Source organism: Podarcis filfolensis (assembly GCF_964270895.1).
Source record: "Podarcis filfolensis genome assembly, chromosome: 17".
Classification (NCBI taxonomy): Eukaryota; Metazoa; Chordata; class Lepidosauria; order Squamata; family Lacertidae; genus Podarcis; species Podarcis filfolensis.
This window is the reverse complement of record NC_139621.1, coordinates 11,860,153-11,884,236: the sequence shown is the minus strand read 5'-3', so window position 1 is coordinate 11,884,236 and position 24,084 is coordinate 11,860,153. Positions and strand designations below refer to the sequence as shown.

The 24,084-nt window shown below is 43.5% G+C and overlaps 1 protein-coding gene across 31 annotated transcripts in view; it reads right to left on the bottom strand.

The window, feature by feature from the left end:
- POSTN (periostin) overlaps nucleotides 1–15,986 on the bottom strand; it is a 53,226-nt gene extending 37,240 nt beyond the window's left edge. For 30 of the 31 annotated variants that reach the window (XM_083593064.1, XM_083593086.1, XM_083593065.1 and 27 more), the window contains exons 1-7: nucleotides 15,755–15,975; nucleotides 12,744–12,842; nucleotides 9,915–9,979; nucleotides 7,927–8,084; nucleotides 4,481–4,645; nucleotides 3,322–3,468; nucleotides 2,147–2,288 (exon numbers count right to left, since the gene is read on the bottom strand). In XM_083593064.1, coding sequence (XP_083449190.1) covers nucleotides 2,147–2,288; nucleotides 3,322–3,468; nucleotides 4,481–4,645; nucleotides 7,927–8,084; nucleotides 9,915–9,979; nucleotides 12,744–12,842; nucleotides 15,755–15,960 — 982 coding nt within the window. In that variant the 5' untranslated portion in view covers nucleotides 15,961–15,975. Of the gene's footprint in view, nucleotides 1–2,146; nucleotides 2,289–3,321; nucleotides 3,469–4,480; nucleotides 4,646–7,926; nucleotides 8,085–9,914; nucleotides 9,980–12,743; nucleotides 12,843–15,754 lie in introns of all 31 variants that reach the window. The other variant, XM_083593089.1, reaches the window with a different exon arrangement.
- Between the last annotated feature and the right edge of the window lie 8,098 nt (nucleotides 15,987–24,084).

Here is a 24,084-nt window from a genome sequence, read left to right as displayed (position 1 = left end):
TCCCTTTCCTTTTATAGAATGTTTATGGGATACAAAAGTATACCATTTGAGTAGTTCTGAGCACATTTCAAATGCAGGAAGTTTCATTTACTAGAGCTTAGTTGGTTAGGTTTTGTATTCTCAGCGGTTGCACCAATTACACTGAAAGGTGCTGTTACAGCTTTCTCAGTTTCATCTGCTCAAAGCATAATAGTACATAAGGCATATTCAAGAGCTGGAGCTGTTGTGAACATTAATGTCTCATTGCTGCTATTATTTTCCTAAAAAGGGCATGTATGAAAGGTTGTCTTTCTAAGTAAGCTGAAGCTGACCACATGTGCTCTAGGTACAGTTTTTCAGATAGATACCCATAATGTTAGAAAAGATGTGGGAAGACAAGGAGAAGCCACCCTTCCAATCATCATTTGTTGTTGTTTGTTGTTTAGTCGTTTAGTCGTGTCCGACTCTTCGTGACCCCATGGACCAGAGCACGCCAGGCACTTCTGTCTTCCACTGTCTCCCGCAGTTTGGTCAGACTCATGTTTGTAGCTTCGAGAACACTGTCCAACCATCTCATCCTCTGTCTTCCCCTTCTCCTTGTGCCCTCAATCTTTCCCAACATCAGGGTCTTTTCCAGGGAATCATCATTTACCTGGTAACTTATTTCAAACTCCTTACAGGCTTACACATTATGCAGCGATGGGCTAATGGAAATACAGTGGTACCTCGGGTTAAGTACTTAATTCGTTCCGGAGGTCCGTTCTTAACCTGAAACTGTTCTTAACCTGAAGCACCACTTTAGCTAATGGGGCCTCCTGCTGCCGCCGGAGCACAATTTCTGTTCTCATCCTGAAGCAAAGTTCTTAACCCAAGGTACTATTTCTGGGTTAGCGGAGTCTGTAACCTGAAGCGTATGTAACCTGAGGTAAGGTAAAGGGACCCCTGACCATTAGGTCCAGTCGTGACCCACTCTGGGGTTGCAGTGCTCATCTCGCTTTATTGGCCAAGGGAGCCGGCGTACAGCTTCCGGGTCATGTGGCCAGCATGACCAAGCCGCTTCCGGCCAACCAGAGCAGCCCACGGAAACGGCGTTTACCTTCCCGCAGGAGTGGTACCTATTTATCTACTTGCACTTTAACATGCTTTCGAACTGCTGGGTTGGCAGGAGTAGGGACTGAGCAACGGGAGCTCACCCTGTCGCGGGGATTCGAACTGCTGACCTTCTGATTGGCAAGTCCTAGGCTCTGTGGTTTAACCCACAGCGCCACCCGCATCCCTAACCCGAGGTACCACTGTACATTTATGTGATGAGCTGTAGATGCAAGACAGTGGCAACACTGATAGCTTGGGAACAACTTGCAGAAAGGTAATGAAAGGAGGATAAGTAGCAGAAATCCCGCCCCCCCATGGAGGGGTCCTCGTCCTCAATGGGTTCATTCACACTTTCACTTGACCCCTACTTTGATTGTATTGTATGCCAGCAAAATCCCCCCCTCCCAGTTCTGAGAGCTTTTCTCATTTTTTCCACAGCTGTGCCTTGCAAAAATCTGATCTCGCCCGCTGAATTGAAGATTGGCTGAGCAAAATCTCCCTTCGGATTTTTTTGCACATCTGATAAGGTTCATTTCAGCAGGTAAAATTGGATTTTCGCAAGGCACAGCTGCGGAACAGCGAGAAAAGCTCTCAGACCCTGGGGGATTCATCGGTACACAATACAACCAAAATACTGGTCAAGCAAAAGCGGGAATGAGCCCTGAGTTTTGACGAGGAACAATCCAAAGAATGTGTTGGGCTGTGCTGCTGCAAATGGGAGTGCAATACACCAGGTTCCCCTACAAACACAGCCGACTCAACAGCTATTTATTACTTCTCTAGGGTTGCCATATTTCAAACAGTGAAAATCCATACAGAAACGTTGTTGAGCTTTTTGGGCAAAAACGCAACATATGGCAACTTTAATTTATCTCACTTATTAGAGGCAGTTGTCATGCCTCCTGGAACAGAGATGGGTTCAAAATAATTGCACATGGACAATTTTGTCATACATATTTACAGCAAATGGTCTAACATGGTGGGAGACATATCATGTTCTTAACTATTGCTTTCCAAAGCTGTGAAATGGATCGTCTCTTTTTCTTCTCCCACAATATCAACTTTACAGAAATACCTTTAGCTGCCACCTTGTCGTTCATAATCCTGTTTAAGACTCCACGTGGAAGTTTCTCAAAAGCTTCGTTGGTAGGAGCAAAGAGCGTGTATTGCCCAGGCTTCCCAAGAGTTTCCATCACATCTGATGCCATGGCAGCCGTCTTGGAAAGAAAGAGATGCCGTTATTAAGCACCTTGATATTTTAGGTACAGAAAAGCAATATTTAAAATGAGCCGAGTATGGTAATACTCTTCCCATGGTCACTTAAGACCGGTATTTTTTCATAGTCACCCGATTGGGCAACTCATAATATAATATGTAAGCATTATAGAGTTGTTTTCCTAGATGTATCTCACAAAAGTAGGAACATTTACATGCCTGCATTGCAAGGACGCTTCCCCTACCCCATGTGCTCATTTGGCTACTCAACAATTAGCTAGAAAGCCAGATGCATATATTATATTTACATGTTTTTTTTGGTCTGTGTGTGTATAAAAGGTAAAGGGACCCCTGACCATTAGGTCCAGTCGTGGCCGACTCTGGGGTTGCGGCACTCATCTCACTTTATTGGCCAAGGGAGCCAGCGTACAGCTTCTGGGTCATGTGGCCAGCATGACTAAGCCGCTTCTGGCGAGCCAGAGCAGTGCATGGAAGCGCTGTTTACCTTCTTGCCAGAGCGGTACCTATTTATCTACTTGCACTTTGACATGCTTTCGAACTGCTAGGTTGGCAGGAGCAGGGGCCAAGCAATGGGAGCTCACCCCGTCACGGGGATTCAAACCGCCAACCTTCTGATCGGCAAGTCCTAGGCTCTGTGGTTTAACCCACAGTGCCACTCGCGTCCCAGTGTGTGTGTATATATAAATAAAATTAAGGCTGCCATAGCACAGCTCCCATTGGAGTATTTGTAGTGGCTCATGCCAGTCCAGGATTTGCAGAACAGCAGTGGCCATGGAATGGGAGCTGGGAGGGCAGAACACTGAGAGCAGAAAATAGTGGGAGAAGCTGGAAGAGACTGGGGAGGGTTTCTTTATAAAGAAGTTTTTGACATGGAAAAATAGCAGGCAGGTGTCCAACACAAAAGCTAACACCAAAAAGCTAACTGTGTTAGATGTGTGCTTAAATCAGGATGCAGCAACTATCAAGGCTAAAGGCTAAAGGACGTTCATAATTACGAAGGAAAGCTTAGCTTACTCTGAGAGATGAAAGATCATCTTCCACGTCAAGGAAGTCTTGAATGGTATTTCCAACAGGGGTCAGCACACGGTCGATGACATGCACAACACCATTTGTAGCAATTTGGTTACCATGGATGATTCTAGCGCAGTTAACCGTAACAACCTGCATTTGAAGAATGGTGCCAGAGAATATTAAGCACAGAACTCGCCGGCAACCAGAAGATTATCGAGAAAGCGTCACACATTTCTTTATTCTTCTAGCGCCTTTATGGGATGTGTGATGAGATGTCTCCTATAAAACATTCTGGAAAGAATCTAGCTAGAACACACATTGCAATGAAACTTGTACTGGATGCATTTCACTTCCTACGTCTGGTAGCAATAATGTTTTTAAATTCTTTAAGGTGAACATTCAGAGCGAAATTTAACACTGTGTTAGTAGCCATTGTTTTTAACCTGCTGATAGTTTGGTACATCTTTGGATTTTGTAAAGTGCCTTGAAATCATTGATTAAAAAATGACATACAACTAATAAGAATAAATAAAAAGCCATGTCTGACTTGATTGCAGCAGGACCTTAGGTCAACTAACTGAAGCTGCAATCCTTTAACACTTCCCTGGGAGTATGCCCCACTGGGACTTACTTCTAAGTAAACATGCATGGATCACTGCCTTCATAGATCACTGCCTTGCCATGGCGAAGGGGCTTGAATAACTCAGAGAAGCTATGAGCTATGCCGTGCAGGATCACCCAAGATGGACAGGTCATAGTGGAGAATTTTGACCAAACATGATCCACCTGGAACAGGAACCGGCAAGCCACTCCAGTATCCCTGCCAAGAGAACTCCGTGGACAAAGACAACTTTGACCAAACTGTGGGAGGCAGTAGAAGACAGGAGTGCCTGGCGTGCTCTGGTCCATGGAGTCACAAAGAGTCGGACACGACTAAACGACTAAACAACATCTAACATGCATAGAATCGTGCTGCATCTCTGGATCCCACCAAACACCTATAAAAATGAAATTCTATCTAGAAAGTTGAAGTTTACAGCTCTTTCCAAGTTTAAAGCCACATTTATAACATAAATATCACATGCAACATTACAATGTCCTCTAGTCCAGGGGCTAAAGTTCATGGTACTATATAAGAAAAAGAGTAACTAAACAGACTTACACCATTGGGGTAGTGATTTATATGCAGTTTTTGGTTATCGTACATAGACACCAGATCCATGCCATTCCTGAGGTCCTTTGTCAACATGCGCTTGTTCACCATGTGGTTATGGAGGGCATTGTACAGTTCGATGTTTACATTTTCAATCAGGCCTTCGTGGATTTCCTAGGGGAAGAGATTCAGTTAGACTTTCCATGGCCATCATCCCAGTCAGCCTGATATACACCAGATTACTCTGCTACAAGTGAAATAATCCATGCTAATGTTTTTTTCATGCTAATATTCCCTTTGGCAAGCTACAGTACTTCATTTAGCATCCAGCTGCTAAGCTTCTAAGTTTCTTTCATTTGAAAGTACCGTAGCTCCATGAATTACAACATTCATTTATTTGTGCAGTCTTGGACATCTTGTCTTCTTTCAGACCCCCTTTGCTTTTCCTTAGATGTTACCCACTATTCCACAAACAATTTTCCACATTATTTGTGTAGCCAGCATATTCTGCTCCTCAAACCCGACTAAATTTGCAGAGCCTTTCTGGGTTCAAAAGGCCATTTCCAGCACTCCTTGCCATTTGTCAACCCATCCAATGTTCTTACGTTCTATCAAGCCCTATCCTGGGCTTTCATCTTTGACCTCCTGATCTAAACCTGTGGTCAGGTTCTTACATTTACAGTCATGCTTCAGAAGTCAAACACCTTGTGAGCTGAATGTTTTGGCTCCCGAATGCCACAAACCTGGAAGTGAGTGTTCTGGTTTGTGAACGTTCTTTGGAACCCAAACATCCGTCACAGCTTCCATGGCTTTCAATTGGCTGCAGGAGCTTCCTGCATCCAATTGGAAGCCATGCCTTGATTCTCAAACGTTTTGGAAGTCAAACGGACTTCCGGAACGGATTCCGTTTGACTTCCGATGTACAACTGTATTACTTTGGTGGCCTGGGAGCCAAAGTGGTGTTGTTGCTGCTTCCTCTGCCACTGGGCAATCTAAGAGTGTATTAACTTATGGTCTGTGTGTGTGGTTTGGGAGCTGCATGGTCAGGGGAAAAACAATGCTGTCCAGGGCTGTAAAGACTGCGGAGAGAATAACTGGGTGCACTCTTCCCACCTTGGATCAAATCTATGCTTCCATGTGTCATAAGAAAGCTGCAGAGATAGTGCAGGATAGTACGCACCCCGGAAATGATCTCTTTCAGCTTCTGCCTTCTGGAAGAAGGTACAGGGTTATAAAGACTAGGACTAGCCACCTGAGAAACAGTTTTTATCCAAATGCAATTTTTGTTTTAAACACAATGTAAAGTAGTCTCTGTGGGAGTATATTGTATTTAATTATGGGGTATCAGAGTTTTTAGGGGGTTAACCAGGCTGGGATAGCAGGGATAGCAGGCTTGTTGGTTTTTGAATGTCTGATGTAGATTTTTTTAATTCTGTTGTTCTGTATGGGACAATGACAATAAAGATTATCGAGATGCCCAAGACCACACGGGAGGTATGCAACATCGTGCTAAGGCACCTGGTCTATCAGAGCAAGCAGTTTGGCTTCCAGACAGAACAATTCCCCATTTCCTTCCTGCACACTCTGTTCCTGACACCTGCCCCCCATGAGCCAATCTGAGGAGATGGGGGGAGTGGAAGTCCCTGTTGCATAAGCGGAAGTCCTTGCACAAGACTTAGGTTTAATAATGCCTCCTTTCAGTGTTTCCTTTTCTCATTGCCCAGCAGCACCCAGAGCAGTAGTGCGAGATGACCTAGAGCTTTCTAACACCAATTGTTGTGTGGCCCGTATAAACGGGGTTGTTTGTTGCAAAAACGTCTGTACATTTTAAATTACTATATTAAAATAAACTGCCTCTGAGGATTTGCAGGATTTCCCCCTAGGTTCTCCCTATACATTTGTAAACCTGGCAATATCTTCTACCCTTTAAATCAGGGCTAGAAAACCTGCAGGCTGCAAAATTCCCCAATATGTTTTAAGAGGCCCTCCAACCAAATTTGTCATTTTATAAAAATAGATTTAAAAAATAATAATGTTTGATTGCTTCTGTGGGCAATGCCAAAATGTTTTTTTGTGACCCCCAGATTTGTCACACACACACATAGGAAGAAATATTTTTTTTACTGACCACTCCCTCCTATAAGTCCCCTCCTGTGATTTGGTGATAATAATAATAATAATAATAATAATAATAATAATAATAATAATAATAATAATTTATTATTTATACCCCGCTCATCTGGCTGGGCTTCCCCAGCCACTCTGGGCAGCTTCCAAAAAAATATTAAAATGCTGTAATACATCAAACATTAAAAGCTTCCCTAAACAGGGCTGCCTTCAGATGTCTTCTAAAAGTCTGGTAGTTGTTGTTCTCTTTGACATCTGGTGGGAGGGCATTCCACAGGGAGGGCGCCGCTACCGAGAAGGCCCTCTTCTGATACCAAAAGTTGTTTTGACCCACAGCCTTGCAAGACCCACAGAAAGATGTCCTTTGATTTTTAAAAAAATTGGCCATGCCCACATTCACACATAGTCCCCTGAGGGTTGATCACACTGTAGGTTGATGTGGCCCCTCCTTTCGGCTAAAGGCATTCAGTTCTTTCAGGCTTGTCTGATATGCCCTTCATTCTGAGCTCGAAATGGGCCTTCTGTATGCATTGGCGGGGGGAAATAAATGCATACAGGGCCCCACCACAGTCATATGCCTGAAATATTATAGTAATCCTCCCTGGTTTTTCCTTGTAGCAAGGATTACAGAAATAATACATATTGATTTCTCTGTACATACTAAGTTGGAGATGAGACGGGTTCATATGAGCATCCATGATCCAAGTTTCAGTGCAGGTAACATCTCCTGGAGGGAGGATACTATAAAAACCCAATGTTCTGCCCCACACACCTGCAACACTAAACTCTGGTACATTTAAATTGGGTAGTGTTGCTTAAATTTATGTTCAACAGCTGAGTGTTACTATTTCCCCCACTAATAATTAATTTGTATAACTTGGATTTAAAAGGTAAAGGACCCCTGACAGTTAAGTCCAGTCGTGAACAACTCTGGGGTTGTGGCACTCATCTCGCTTTACTGGCTGAGGGAGCCGACGTTTGTCCGCAGACAGTTTTTCCGGGTCATGTGGCCAGCATGACTAAGCTGCTTCTGGCGAAACCAGAGCAGCGCATGGAAATGCCGTTTACCTTCCCGCCAGAGCGGTACCTATTTATCTACTTGCGCTTTGATGTGCTTTCGAACTGCTAGGTTGGCAGGAGCAGGGACTGAGCAATGGGAGCTCACCCAGTCACGGGGATTCGAACCACTGACCTTCCGATCAGCAAACCCAAGGCTCAGTGGTTTAGACCACAGCGCCACCAGCATCCCTTGCATAACTCGGATTTATATATCCATAAATCCAAAAGCACTTGAAGCATTTTTTAAAAATCCATTCTGAAATACGTACACGATCCAAAGCATCCCAGGCTTCATTGCTTGGTGCAAACATTGTATACGAGCCAGGTCCTTCAATCTCTTCTCTCAGTTTTGACATGTCAGAGTAGCGTTGAGTGGAGGTCGCTCCCACAATGCCCAAAGTACCATAGACATGATCGATGGGGGCAACTGAAAAAGACAAGAAACAAGCACACTGTACATTCTGTTTACAACGGGTTTGCCCTCCTCCCCTCACCTCAGTTAGTGCCACTTCATCTGGCATAAATCATTCATGGAATTTGCTGAATTAAATACTGCTTGCTGCAGGACCCCCAATTTAGCTCATGATTTGACTTAGGATGCAGCAGTACACAAACCACGTAACAAAGCAGATGTTCAAAGGAAGGCAACCCACCATTTCAGGTTGCTTAGGAACTTGCGCACTTTCCACAAGGACACTACTGAAAATAGCGTAGTTAGGTGGTCCACACACAAATGGTCCACTCAAGGGTATGAAAAATGTAGTTACCATACTTGGGGAGCAGCCAGCTTATGTCAGGGGCTGTATAAACACACAAGACGTAACCGGCTGTACTTTTGAATCAATAAGGTATAATATTCATTGTGTCAAATTGTAGATTTCAACAGAAGTCTCATAAAGTTCAATGAAAAAAGCAGAAGACCCAGTGGATCAGTTCATTCTCTAGTCAGTCCATGCATAAGGTCCATACAAGTATAAGTATCTACTCCACCTGTCTGTTCATAGAGTCCAATAATCCACTTATACATGTATGGACCTTATGCATGAACCCACTAGAGAACGAACAGATCCACTGGGTCTTCTGCTTTTTTCGTTGAACTTTATGAGACTTCAGTTGAAATCTACAATTTGACACAACGAATATTATACCTTATTGATTCAAAAGTACAGCCAGTTACATCTTGTGTGTTTATTGAGTATGTTTCACATAACCATAGGTTTGCTGTTGTTGTTTTGCTTATGTCAAGGACTGGGCAAATGGTGGAGGAATGGTGGAGACAGCCTCCCCATCCTGACTCTTCCAGGGAGGAGGAAGAGGAAGACAGCATAGATTTACAACAGGGGATTGAGGGAGGTTGCAGCTCAGAAGCAGATGAGGGGAAAAGCTAGGAAATCATGGGGAAACCAGAGGCAGCGGGGGGGGGGGAGGGAGGCAGCAGGCAGACCATTTGGGCAGCATGGAGCCTGTGCGCGCCCAAGCCACCGTGTCTCTCCCAGGAGAGTCCTGCCCGGCATTTTGTCACCCCCCTCAGTGGTGACACCCAAGGCGGCCTGTTCCCACCATCCTCCTTCCTCTGCCCCTGTCCAGAGGAACACCCAGCTGAAACATTGTCATTAGAAATTCCAGACCCTCCATCTCCCAGAACCCGGCAAGCCTTAAAAGTAGGAGAGCAAAGAGCTCAAAGACAGAGGGCACGTAGCAGCACCCGTAGAATGATGAATGAGGAAGTGGGAGAGATGAGGGGTGGAGATTCACTTGAGACAACGCCATTATGCGAGAGGCTGGGTTCTATAGCCTCTCTCTGTAAAGACTGAAATAAAAAAGAACGGTAAGAAACTTTTCCTTGTCTTTGTACTTTTCTGGGCAACCAGCCGGGAGCTGCTGACAGCATCCTGACAGATTGTCCCAAGTGAACTTTAATTGCTGGTTAAGTCATAAATCACACCATGAGAGAGTGTTTTGTCCCAAGGAGCTGGGGGGTGATGGCAACAGGTCGCAACTGCCACCCACCCTGAGAGCAGGTGAGTGATCATTTTGCACAATATTCCTTCAGTTCCTCATTTACGTATTATGCACAAACAGATCCATCTCGTGTCCTTAAAAAACAAGGCCTAGTTTTCATGTGTGGCTCTTCCTTAAAGCAATGCTTCATAACATAACAATGATCTCTCACAAGCTACCTCGTATCCCCACCTGCCCCCTTCTTTTGGGAGAAAAAGTAAGCAAAATATAAGCTTCTTATGTTCTCCAACATTACCTGCAGGGCATCCTCGTTCGCCTTCCATCTTCATATAACCAGGGCAGCATTCATACAAGACAGTTCTACAATATATCAACACAATATATCAATATATCAACATTTTATTTCCCCCGCTGTTGACATGTTAAACTGGCTTCATCATTTTGATTTCTACTTTTTACCAGAAAAGACACAAAGTTACTTATAAAAAATATTTTTAAAAAATGTGCAATGAAATAAAATACACAATACAAAAGAATTGCTGGAGATTTGCCCGCTGTGTTTGACCTGGTGTTTTTGTTGCTGAATCCCTAAACTTCCCTTAATAAAAGGGCTAGTGCCATGCTGTTTTTATTGTAATTTTTACTGTAATTATCTGCATAGTAGTTTTAATTATATTAAATTTATTTTTTATGATCCCCTCCTATGTTTTAAAGTGTTCTTTTTTTATTTGTTAACCACCTTGAGTCCTTGTCAAGAGGAAAAGGTGGGGCATAGGGTTAAGGCAATTCCGGTTGCAATGGCCGTATTCAACAACTTCAAGAGGAAAATGTTCAGGCTACAGTTGTACCCTTTCTGTATGAAGATAAGTCTGTGCAATAGGCTACATATATTTGATTGAGCATGAAATACTAGTTTATCACTTATTAGGAGACACAGTAAAACCAGTTTACTATTGGTGGCCCAGCCATAGCTTAACCTCTCTTGGGTGACTTTGCACTCAAAGAGGGAAATACACAACTGAAACAATCCCTGGAAACAACTGTCAGTTGCACAATACAGGAAAAGAACAAGGATACCAATTCCTAGGCTGACAGGACACTTCAGAACGCATTGCAAAGGCCCTTTTGGACCAGGTATGTTGAGCCTGGTCAACTTGGCAGCGCCTTAGCCACACCGGAAGCAAAATGCAGGTATCTAATTCACCTAATAAGACAGGCCACTTTGGGCTCTAGGTCTTTTCAAAGGGATCATGGATGCAACAGAAAGACATTTTAAACTTCCTTACTAAACTTACGTACCAAATAGGTAAAGGTAAAGGGACCCCTGACCATTAGGTCCAGTCGTGGCCAACTCTGGGGTTGCGGCGCTCATCTCGCTTTATTGGCCAAGGGAGCTGGCGTACAGCTTCCGGGTCATGTGGCCAGCATGACAAAGCCACTTCTGGCGAACAAGAGCAGCGCACGGAAACGCCGTTTACCTTCCCGCCGGAGCGGTACCTATTTATCTACTTGCACTTTGACATGCTTTCGAACGGCTAGGTTGGCAGGAGCAGGGACCGAGCAACAGGAGCTCACCCCGTCGCGGGGATTCGAACCACCGACCTTCTGATCAGCAAGTCCTTGGCTTTGCGGTTTAACCCACAGTGCCACCCCCGTCCCTTATGTACCAAATACTTATAGGATAAAATGGCAGTTTTCATGATTGATGAGACAATTGGTATGCATTTTCCAAGTCAATGTCTTAACAAAATTTGCCTTGGGAGCTACAGGAGAGTGGCCAAACTCCTACAGCTTTGATTTTCCTTTCATAAAAAAATAAAAGAGAGAGGCAGAAATGTAAGCCACCCCTCACCCCCTGCAGTGTTCTACAACAAATCCAGTAAAATAAAGGGGGGGGGAGAGAATTAGGTTAACACAAATTTGATACAGATGCGCCATAAATTTTGCCAAACTGTAATGGCTGCCACTAAAACGTTATATGAGTGTATTTTCGATTATCATGTTCTTTTAAACACATAGCACACTTCCTCTGGGAAGCTCCAGGGATTCATGTCTAGCCAGCAATTGCCTTTGAATATGCAAAGCCATATGTTCCCTCATGGTTCAGTGCATCTAGAAAACTGGTGCCTCACATATCTGAGAAGTGCGGGAAAGAAAGAGTTCCAGGAGATAGATGGAACATCAGTCTTTGCCAACGTCCTTGCGGGGAGGGAAAATATGTTTTTCTGTTTGATTCAGTTTGCGGCACCTAGTAAGCACACAAACATGAGCCCTAAACCAAACACATTTCAGCCTGTTTGAACATGGGAAAGGCTCTGAAGCCAAGTGGCATTCATCAATCTCCTCCTTTCGAAAGAAGAAGGGCGTTTAAGAGGGCTTAAAGCTTAACCCTGTTTGGTCCTGAATAAGCAAGCTAGGAATTCCTTCTAGTCTCATCCTGTTCTCCCATACAAGTAGGCAGGCCCTGGAGAAGAGAAAGTGGGATATTGTGTTCACTGCAAACCCCACCCTGTGTACGGGAGAGGGGTTTGGATCGCATACTTTAGGACTCTCTTGCACACTTTCCCCTTGCGTCACCTCTTCGAAGTTCACATCACAGAGACACCTATGGTTTTCTGGTTCTATATTTCCCTCCCTCACACACACGGCAAATTTGGCAGCCAAATAAAAAACCTATCACTAGTTGCCTTTCCTCAAGTACAGACAGTGCTCCATTGCATCATAGCCACACTTCCACTGTCTTTCCCCCTGGGATTGAAGGGCGAATGCTATTGCTGGTGAAATAGCAGCAAGACATATGCTAGAATAATCATTAAGAGGTCCATTCAGCGATTGCTTCTGTGACCTCTATAAAAACGGCAAATGAAATATATTTGTGTACTTATCTTCAGTAATTCTGTACTTTATTGCATTGCATATGTGAACCCTCCCTGCCTTCATATCATTTTTCCTCCAGCCTACCGAGCCAGGGAACTGTACCAGAGTCTGGATTCTAGGCCAGAGCAAGGCGCACATGGTTTCTTGCTCCTGCTCCCGGTGTTGCCACATGTCCTCATTGCCTGAGAAGCTTATGTCACAGGTTTGGTCACCCAGGTTTAATAGTCATGAAAGGCACGGGACTTACGCTTTTTTGCCACAGATGGCTCCCTGGTACCAATTCCTGCACGTGCTGAAGTATTTCTTGTTGGTGCCCACAACTTGTTGGAGAGCACAGACATTGGGGCTGGGAGAGAGAAAGAAGGAAACGTTAAGAAGTCCTAATGGTTCCCCACACATTTTGGTACTGGGGGTCTATGTTCACCTCAGACAGATCCTTCCAGTGTCTATTTACAATATTTCTAGTTGCTGCGAGTAAGTGACTTCTAGAGAAGTTAACCAACCAATTCAAATAGGAACAAGCAAAGGGGAACACCTTCACCTAGGGTTGTCATACATTTCCTGGACATATCTGGAATACTGTACAGCAGTCAAAAGCAATGTGTGGACAGAAATTGCTAGAAATGTCTCGGGAAATCCAGACGTATGGCAACCCATGTCAGCAGTGTCGTTTTTGGCGATTTCCCTTAAAAATAGCTCAAAAACTTCATTTTTTCTGTTGGAAATATGGCAACCCTACCTTCGCAGCAATATGGTTTCCCTTTATCCCATGGACAACATGGCAATGACCTATTTCCCCACAACAGCATACAAATCAATACCTAACTGACCAAGCAATGTAACACCCCCCCACACATACAAACAAACAAACTACACTGAACACAACCAACCAAGCTTAGGACACACTAATCTCTCACATTATCAATCAAAATAAATAAATACATAAACAATGAACCTACCCACATGATGCTGACACAAATCCTTACACTAATAATAGGCAATAGAACGAATGGACAATACCCCCATCTCTTTCCTGCCTCTCTCCCCTGTCTCTTTCCCCCCAACTTCAAGATGTCCGTGACAAAAATTGTCTTTCACTATATGTAAATGAACAGTGAAAAAGACGGTGAATTGAAAGTGGAGACAATAGATGTACCTTTCCCTGTTTATCTGTTTGTTTTGTAACACACACACACAAAAAAACTTTAATGGAATTATCTCAGGGAAGAAGTCCTAATGGCGCCTAATGCGTTCATCTTAAAAAGCAAAAATTGGCTGGAGTCTCTTTCCGATATGGTAGCTTGATTAAAGTTCATGAGAGTTCATGCAAGTGAAATATTGGGCAGAATTCAACGCTGGGCTGTGGTGAATGTCCAGCCAGCACAAACATTGCAGCTTGCCAGATGGAACGGTCTCTCCTCTATTTCCACGGCACGCTGTTCTCTGGAGGTTCTCCCACCTGCCCCCCCCAGTCAATTTCAGGGGACTCTTTTGATAAATCCTTCCCAAAGTGTGTAAAAGTTTACTTGCACAGACAAGGCTTGCAACATGAAAAATTCTCCCCCCACCCCCACACTTGAATGGCCAAGGCTAGAGATGGACAATAGGATTTCCCAACCACAAGTAGGCACAGTAGGAATTTTATGGTGAGGGTGCATCTAGACCAGGTATCTCCCAACTTCTCAGACCGAGGACCCAATTTTAACCAAAACACGCAATTGGGGACTCATTTCTGAATCTTTCAACATGGCAGTAGTGTTCTTCTTACGACCCAACTTGGATCAGGCCACTAGTTGAAAGACCAGTGATCTAGAACATGCTGTGCCATACACCAAATGATATTTCAAACAGCCACCTCTGAATTTCAATTCAGGAAATTTAATGTTGTTGTTTTTTTTACAGCCAAATCTTATCAGTTCCCAAATGATTTTTTTTTTTTTCCAGAGAGAGTAAGGTAATATGATAGAACTGTTGTTCTATCACTGGCAAGTTCTGTTGTTCTGTTGAAAGTTCTGTTGAAAGAACTCTTGTTCTTTCACTGGCAAGTTCATCACACTTCCCTCCTGTTTGGTGTCATCTTCTGCACAGCTGCAAAGTTTAATTTGCACTTGTGGGGCAGGGGGCAATAATGGAGTAAGGCAAACATTTTTTTTTCCTCTGCCGACCCAAGGGAAACTCTCATCTTCCATCGTACAATCGTTTATTTTGGTTGCCACTGTTTGGAATAGCACAAGAGCAGCTAAATAAATAATCCCTTCACCAAATGAGAAAAAGGGGGGGTGAAACAACCCACCCTTTTGAATATTAATAATGAATCCTTTTGATTTGAAAAAGGAAATGTCTTCAGAAGCTCCACTGAAATGAAGGATAGCTGTGCAAGAACAGGCACCATTCATTCCAATGGGGTTTGCTTGTGCATTCTGCTGTGCGAAACTTCCACCTTCAAAGTTCATGTGGAAGATAACTATGGAACGGCAGTGCTTTGTTTTAGATTAGGTTTCATTTAATTTTTTTTAAAGTATTACAAGCATTTCCATCCTTAACATTTCCATCTATATAAGCAATTGCTGTTTGTCCATAATGAACTTTTAACATACCATTTTAATTAGGCAGAATATCTCATAAACATTGAATAATGTTTATCACATTCAGAGGTTAAAGGTGAATCAAGAAACTGCTTGTTTGGGAAAAAAAGCAAAAACCCTCCCATATCATACTATTGCAATTATTTGGTAACAGTTATCTAGTCTGGGCTACACCTAAAAGGGTGACAGGTTGAGGAAATCTGAAATGGAGTTCTTCATGTCTCAAAAAGAGGTGTCAGGGCTCACATTTTTGTGCCCTCTGACCTGACAGTCTTTTTCTGCAATCCTTGATGAATGTGGGTTCTTGATTACTTAAGGAAATGTGCTCTGAATCTGCTTGTGGGGCAGAGACATAATCTATTCCAGAGTTGAGCCCTTGGAAAACAGATGTCTAAACTGAGCTCTGGCACAGTTTCACCCTCCTGAAATGTCCTGTTTTATGTACATGTTTTATACTGTATATAAACTTGATAATTTCTTTTTCTGTTCAACAGCTAGCTAATTTATTCAGTTAGCAACCTTCAACCTTCCAGTGTGTATATATATATATATATATTTCTTACAAATATTACTTCGCCAAATGTTATCCCCTTTTTGGACCCCTCCACTTTTGGCTGCACAATAACTTTGCGACCCCAGTGATGAATTTTAGGAGGACGAAATGCAGACTTACCCTTGATCACGTGCCCTGATCCGACTGTGGGTTAAAATCTTGTCATAATAAGCAGTGGAAGATTCTGCCGTATGGAAAACGGACAGAAAGCAAACGGTGGCTGTGGCAACCCAGAGGAGCTCCATCCTTTTGTCTCTCTGCTGCTCCTGACTAGTCTGAGAAGAGAACTGGCAAGAGGCTCCAGAGAGCTCAACGTTTATATACATGCTACAAGCACAGTGGGAGGGGAAACAGATCAACCTGAGACTTGGAACCACCCTCCAAGAAACAGGGACATCTGACGAGCCCAGTATGAAAGTGGAACCTAAAAGACACTCAATATCAGTGCTTGTCTTCTCTCCCCTTCCCTTGGCAGCCTGTACTGTGAGAATATAGGTATATAATGCATAGTTTAACACAGACTTGTTCCCCAGCCCCCTTCGGTGAATATTTAAAGCAGTCAGATAAATTGTATTAAAGTATCCATGTGTTGTAGATGTACGATTATTATTTATGACAACACCCTTAGGATTTAATTGGAATTTGTCGAGTTAGTCCAGTTCTTCGCTCAAAAAGGCCCTGGGCCAAGTTCTCCTCAACAGCAGATAAAAGGTAAAACTCCCCCTGCTTAGGGATTTCACATGAAGGAACGTACACACACACACAAAAATTGTCTGTACTCTGAAAACTTGATATCAGGGAAAGTTTTTTTCCACCCCTTGCCAAGCTTCTTCTTCTAGACTTGTTTCGTATGAGCACAATTGTTTTTGCAGACCTCCCCCCGCAGTCTGAAGAAATAGAATCATAGCGTCATAGGACTGTAGAGCTGGAAGGGACACCGAGGGCCATCTAGTCCAACCCCTTACAATGCAGGAATCTCAACTAGAACGTACATGACAGTACCTTCGGAAAAATGTCCGCCCCCTTATCAGCTGTTTATGAGAAGAACTGTGCCCCCATCTCTGCCCCCAGCAAGGCAGACATACTACCCTGGTTTGTAAGGACTTGGTTTTTGTTATTCCCAACTAATGTGCTGTCTGCATCCTCAGGGAAATTGCCATTAAACACTCGACAGGTGCAATACAGTTTATCCGGGTGTGTAACACTTCAGACTGCAGGAAGGGAATCATATATTTCAGCTCACGGGAAATCAGCACAGAGATGATTCAAACTAGCCTTCTCCCTGACATGTTTACAACTGGGTGTCAATAGAGTGTCTTCTGTGTAGGAAAGCCAATACAGTGGTACTTCGGGTTACAAACGATTCGGGTTACAGACTCCGTTAACCCGGAAGTTGTACCTCGGGTTAAGAACTTTACCTCAGGATGAGAATAGAAATTGCGTGGTGGCAGCACGGCAGCAGCGGGAGGCCCCATTAGCTAAAGTGGTGCCTCAGGTTAAGAACAGTTTCAGGTTAAGAACGGACCTCCGGAACAAATTAAGTACTTAACCTGAGGTACCACTGTACACTAATGCCTCCTCGAGTGTAGCAGCTTTGCACAAATAGGGATGACCTGCCTATCCAGACAATTGCACTCAACACACAGCTGTTAACAAAAAGACAAGACAGGTGGCTAAAGGCATAACCCTGTTCCCATCCATATATTAATATGTCGTACTTATAAGTAACCTGTGCATGGAGCTGTGGTGTGAACCTGAATATTCTGTGGTCTTCGTCACAGAGCAGAGAGGTTTCCAGGCCACATGGATATTTCTTTCGTTTTACGTATGAGACAAATCTGAAGGCAGGTGAGAAATGGTCACAGCATTTCCTTCAGCGTCTTTCCAAGGGCCTACTAGCCAAAGTCAATTACTGGTAGTGCTGTTTGTGTGCTAAAGCGAATATGTGTAGGGTTGAAATGTATAGTATATTTCAGGCATCCTCTAACTCAGCCCTCCAGATGTTTTGGGACTACAACTCCCATCATCCCTAGCTAACAGGACCAGTGGTCAGGGATGATGGGAATTGTAGTCCCAAAATATCTGAAGGGATGCCTGGATATTTGGTATAGCATGCCTACGAGATAGTCTTACCCCACATACGCCCATTTGACCATTTCGATCGGCGGAATTGGCACGACTGGAGGTGCCACATCCCACCAGTTCCATGTTTGTAAGGACTTGATCATTGAGTGTGGCCCTTTGGAACTCCCTGCCTATTGAGTTCAGGCAGGCACTTCCGTGTATTCTTTTTGGCTCCTGCTGAAAGCAGTCTTGTTTACACGAGCCTACCCAGATGCTTATAAATTTGAGGTCATTTAAAAAAAAAAATTATTTGTTTTCAATTATGATCCAATAATAGCCTCATCATAACAATACCAATTTATAATACAATTACTAATACCAATCGTTCAAATACCAAATTATATAATTTATATACGGTTTGGTGGTTTTCTTTATTTCTGCATTCCAAAATCTTAATTGATTTCAGTTACATTCCAGTCATAATAATAGTAATCCCTTATACAACAGCTGCAATATTAATAACTTCTATTCGACAGCAGCAAGAATACTGATTGCAAAGTATTGGAAGACACAAGATTTACCCACCCTGGAAGAGTGGCAGATGAAGGTGATGGACTATATGGAACTGGCGGAAATGACTGGCAGAATCCGAGACTTGGGAGAAGAGTTGGTGGAAGAAGACTGGAAGAAATTTAAAGACTATCTGCAGAAACACTGTAAAATTAATGAATGTTAAAATGATGTTGGATTGAAAATAAGTGGCATTAGCAACAAAGTTAACAAGAGTATGCAAAATTGAATTGATAATGGATGAAAATATAGAGTTATAATATGTTAAGATACAGAGTTAAGATAAACGAAAGAGGGTAAGGATTTGCTGATTTGATTACTTAAATGGGAATACAAAAAGGGGAGGTGTGAGGAGGCCAAAGAAATAAGATAATGAGTTAGGGTTACAAAAAATGGATTTGTTTTTATTCTTCTTTTTTCTTTTTCATGTATTTTTTTGTATTTCTCTCTTTTTATATGACCTTTTTAAATTTATGTTTTTGTAAAACTTCAATAAATATCTTTTTTAAATAAAAAATAAAAAATTAATAACTTTTATTCGTGTTGACACATTAAACGATTGATAAAACTACAGTTTGAGGTCATTTTAATCCATTTTCATATTTTAACTTTTAATATGCTTTGAAGCAGGGTTGTGATCCCCCCCCTTGATTTTACTATCTTGTCTTCGTAAGCTGCGTGAGGTTTCTTACGACCAAACGTTGTATATATGTGTTATGAAATAAATAATAATAATAATAATAAAGTAAGGTAGGGTAAACAGGCAAGCAATACCCCTAATGTCCCCACACATGCCAATTCCGCTTCCAGTCTTCGCACTCTGCAACTGAGACCCCTTTTCCATTTGTGCTCAACAAGCAAAGGTCAGGAGTGAAGCTGGAATGTGCAGGGACACAGGGTCAGGGCTTGCTTGCACACCCCTCTCACCACTTTAAGCCTGCACACTTTCAGATGAGCACATAAACAGGGCTAGCTACTTCTTAGCAGGCAAATAATTGTTTGATTTATTTCACTGAATCTATTTTTTTAAAAACGGCTTATAGCAGGCATAGGCAAACTTGGCCCTCCAGATGTTTTGGGACTACAACTCCCATCATCCCAAGCTAACAGGACCAGTGGTCTAGGATGATGGGAGTTGTAGTCCCAAAACATCTGGAGGGCCAAGTTTGCCTATGCCTGGTTTATAGTCTTGGAGGATAAGGTTGTCAATGGCTTGTTTAGTCATTTAGTCGTCTTTGTGACCCCATGGACCAGAGCATGCCAGGCACTCCTGTCTTCCACTGCCTCCCGCATTTTGGTCAAACTCATGTTGGTAGCTTCGAGAACACTGTCCAACCATCTCATCTTCTGTCGTTCCCTTCTCCTTATGCCCTCAATCATTCCCAACATCAGGGTCTTTTCCAGGGAGTCTTCTCTTCTCATGAGTATTGAAGCCTCAGCTTCAGGATCTGTCCTTCCAGTGAGCACTCAGGGCTGATTTCCTTAAGAATGGAGAGGTTTGATCTTCTTGCAGTCCATGGGACTCTCCAGCACCATAATTCGAAAGCATAAATTCTTCAGCAATCAGCCTTCTTTATGGTCCAGCTCTCACTTCCATACATCACTACTGGGAAAACCATAGCTTTAACTATACGGACCTTTGTTGGCAAGGTGATGTCTCTGCAAGTTCTGCCTCTACAGGCAGAGGCAGCAATGCTTCTGAAAGCCAGTGGCTGGAAGCCACAGGAGGAGAGAGTGTGAGTTTGGATCCTGCTTGCTAGTTGGCCACTGTCAGAACAGGATGCTGGACTGCATAGGCCATTGGCATGATCCAGCAGTATTTTGTTATGCCTGTTGCTCATCCATTGCATTCAAAGCTACTACTATTAGAGGGCATTTTTCTTTCGCACGTGGTTAGCTTTCCTGATCTTCAAGACAGTGCAAATTCTCTCCAGCAAACTGGAGGTATATTTAATCTGGTTAACATTCACACATTTTGTTTTCGTACTTTCACACTTTACAAACTGTCCTGAGAAGTTCCTGAACAGTCTGGATCTGTGACAAGGTTTGGCTTATCTAAAATTATTTGTGCCTCAAAGTATTTCTATCTTGAGAAAAATGTTTAATGCGCAGATAAAAGCCAAAATACGCATGGAAAGTGGGTGTTGTGTTTCATTTGTTGCCAAGCATTTCAGTGGGTACACCAGCAACAAGGGCAGGGGAGAGAACTTGATCACTGTCCCCTCCATGCCCCCAACAACCATGCCCCCCTGGAAGTTTTAAGGCCTGGGAGCCATTGGTAACATCTGGAACAGCAGTGGCAGGAATAATGGCAGCAGGGAGTTGATGAACTTGGATGAGGATGCTGAAGAGCATCTGGCCTGCAGTAGAAGAGAAGAAGAAGAGTTTGGATTTGATATCCCGCTTTATCACTATCCGAAGGAGTCTCAAAGCGGCTAACATTCTCCTTTCCCTTCCTCCCCCACAATAAACACTCTGTGAGGTGAGTGGGGCTGAGAGACTTCAGAGAAGTGTGACTAGCCCAAGGTCACCCAGCAGCTGCATGTGGAGGAGCGGGGAAGTGAACCCAGTTCATCAGATTACGAGACTACCGCTCTTAACCAGTACACCACACAGTTATTTGAAGGGAAGCAGATTCTGGAGCCCAGGTTTGTTTGATACCATGAAAAGCACGTAGTCTTGCAAAGACACAGAGCTCAAAGAGGTGGCTCGTTCCTCTCATCTGGGGAATGTCCTCAGACCATCAGGATACCACTATTAGGAATGTAGCTTCTGAATACCAGAAGACACTTCACAGGATCTGTCACTGTGAGGGCAATATCACCCACCGATAAATCTGACTCAGTTATTGTGAATAGCTTCAATCGTTATGGTATATAAAAGTTAGGAATTGGACTCAAGAGGGCGAGATGGATGAGAAATGGTGGAGATGACCCACCACTTCTCCTGATGCTGCGGTAGAAGAGGAATGCAGCATCGATTTACAGCAGGGGTTTGAGGAAGGTCACAGCTCAGAGACAGACAAACAAAAGAGTTGGGAAGTTTTAGAAGAAGGGAGGGGGGAATTGCAACAGGGCAGCCAGCTGACACATTGTCACTGGAGAGTATTTCTGTTCCCCCTTCTCCCAGAACGCGGCGTTCATTAAGGGTGCAGGAGCAACGGAATCATTTGACCACAAAGAAGGCTGCTCGCCGAAGAATTGATGCTTTTGAATTATGGTGCTGGAGGAGACTCTTGAGAGTCCCATGAACTGCAAGAAGATCAAACCTCTCCATTCTGAAGGAAATCAGCCCTGAGTGCTCACTGGAAGGACAGATTCTGAAGCTGAGGCTCCAATACTTTGGCCACCTCATGAGAAGAGAAGACTCCCTGGAAAAGACCCTGATGTTGGGAAAGATGGAGGGCACAAGGAGAAGGGGATGACAGAGGACGAGATGGTTGGATAGTGTTCTCGAAGCTATGAACATGAGTTTGACCAAACTGCGGGAGGCAGTGGAAGACAGGGAGTGCCTGGCATGCTCTGGTCCATGGGGTCACAAAGAGTCGGACACGACTAAACGACTAAACAACAACAGCCACCGTAAAGGGAGATGCTGTTGTTAGGAAAGAGGGAGGAGGAGCCCAGTTTGGAGCAACGCCATTGTTAAGGTTCGTTGCGTTCTTTTGTCTCTCGCTATTAGGATTGACTAAAACTCATTAAATAGGACTCTGCCTTGTTTTCTCTGCTCTTGCTGCAACGGGGGAGGAATAGCTGTCCCGAGGCCTTGGCAGAGCATTGGCAATAAATTTCTGCACGATAAATCAAAAATGAATCCTCACCACATCCAACCCAGCCTGTTGCTCTCCTTTCGCCATAAAGCCTTCTTGTGATTCTTTCGGCAGTTGTACTGATCAATCCACACCACTAATTCTCAGTTTGTGTGATGGACATGACAATACACCTGCCAAAAGAAATCAGTTACAAGATGCTGCAATCTTCAGTGCTTGCCCACAATGGATGGCACCTGTTAGATGTCTGAAGGAAGCTCTGTTCTGGCCTTCTTTCTTGCCGCGCAGCCTTTGCCCTGCCCGTGTGATTCTGCCTCATATTCTACATCTGGAATCACTGAGTCGTTTTTTAAAACAGCAGAACTATCTGCCCTCAGAAAATGTTGCCTGTCCCCTTTGTTCATAAGCCCCTGCTCCAGACTTGTTTTGTGGCTGATGCTTTTGTTTTTGTAAGAGTAACAAATGGTTTACCTTCCATTGTAATTCCGGGGGTATGTGTGTGGTGCCTCAGCTATCAGAAACCAGAGGCGTGCGTGCAGCGGGAGCTGCCCTTAGCAAAAGTGTGCCTCAGGATAAGAATTGTTTCAGCTTAAGAATGGACCTCCAGAACAAATTAAGTTTGTAACCAGAAGTTTTAGCGGTTTTTAGTGGTATTCACATAGCCTAAAAAGCCAAGTTGGTCAAGATATGGAGCTATTTGTGGGCTGGAGGTCATTAATAGGCAATAAAGATAGAGTTTATTTAAGAGCCTCTACAGTCGTACCTTGGAAATAGACTGGAATCAATTCCGGAAGTCCGTTCGATTTCCAAAATGTTTGGAAACCAAAGCACTGCTTCTGATTTGCTGCAGGAAACTCCTGCAGCGAATCAGAAGCCATGGAAGCCCTGTTGGACATTCAGCATCTAAAAATAGTTCGCAAACTGGAACAGTCACTTCCGGGTTTGCGGTGTTCGGGAGCCAAAATGTTCGAGAACTAAGCTGTTAAAAAATCAAGGTACGGCTGTGTTTGTACACAGTGCTAGAGTCCAACTGTGTTAGTCCAAGCTAACGTTACCTGGATTGGGGCCTTTATGGGCTTACTGCATGATTTCAACAGCCTCACTTTACCTTACTATGAAATGCAAATATTGATGAGCTCAATGAATTATCTGTGAATCATATAGTTGTAGGGTTGTAAGGGACTATCATCTAGTCCAACCCAATATGCAGCTGTCCCATACGGAGATGGAACTCATAACCTTGTCATTATCAGCACCATGTTCTAATCTAACCAACGGAAGTATCCAAGCTAAAGATTGCAAAGCCCTTCGCTGCAGAATTTTGTCAGTCCTTCGGCATAGCGGAGGGGTGCACATGACACTTCACAAAGGTGTGAGGGAATTGTGGGGTTGTATTTGGTGGGCTCCCCTCCTCCTGTGCAATGACACATGTGCTAAGCCCTGCAGTTGGCACGAATATGAAGGGGTCCTTCACACAACTACCACACATCCATTGATTGGGAAATAGCCCCAACAGCTGCCAAGCATATGCTTGGTCATGATAGCAGCCGATGAGCACATTGTCATATGGGGTGAAACTAGCCCGCAGGATCCTATGAGCTGCCGTACATGCTTTTCAAAGTGCAAGACAGTTTCCTCTAGAAATGCCCCTGAATGCATCAACCTTAGCATCGGCAGAACATTGTAGGACCAAGCACATAACTGCTGATTTTTAAGCCTACGCTAACCTATTTTGCAATGGTAATTTCAGATATACGTACATATACATGGAACAGTAACAATGCAAGCTTATTATTTTTAACCTTTGCCTTGGGAACCTTTAAACCTATCCTATTTTGAAGCTAATCATTTATGAATTTAATTTAACTAGACTTAAGATCTTGCTTAGAAAACTTCAGTGCCCTTTCTAAATATATTGCAAACCTAATTCTAAAGCAGGTTGTTTTCCTAAGGTGGGGATAGAACTATCATACATTCATATTATTTTCAAAATTTTCAAAGAAACTTCCATCTGGAGCATAGCTGGGGAAAAGAACACTGGACAATT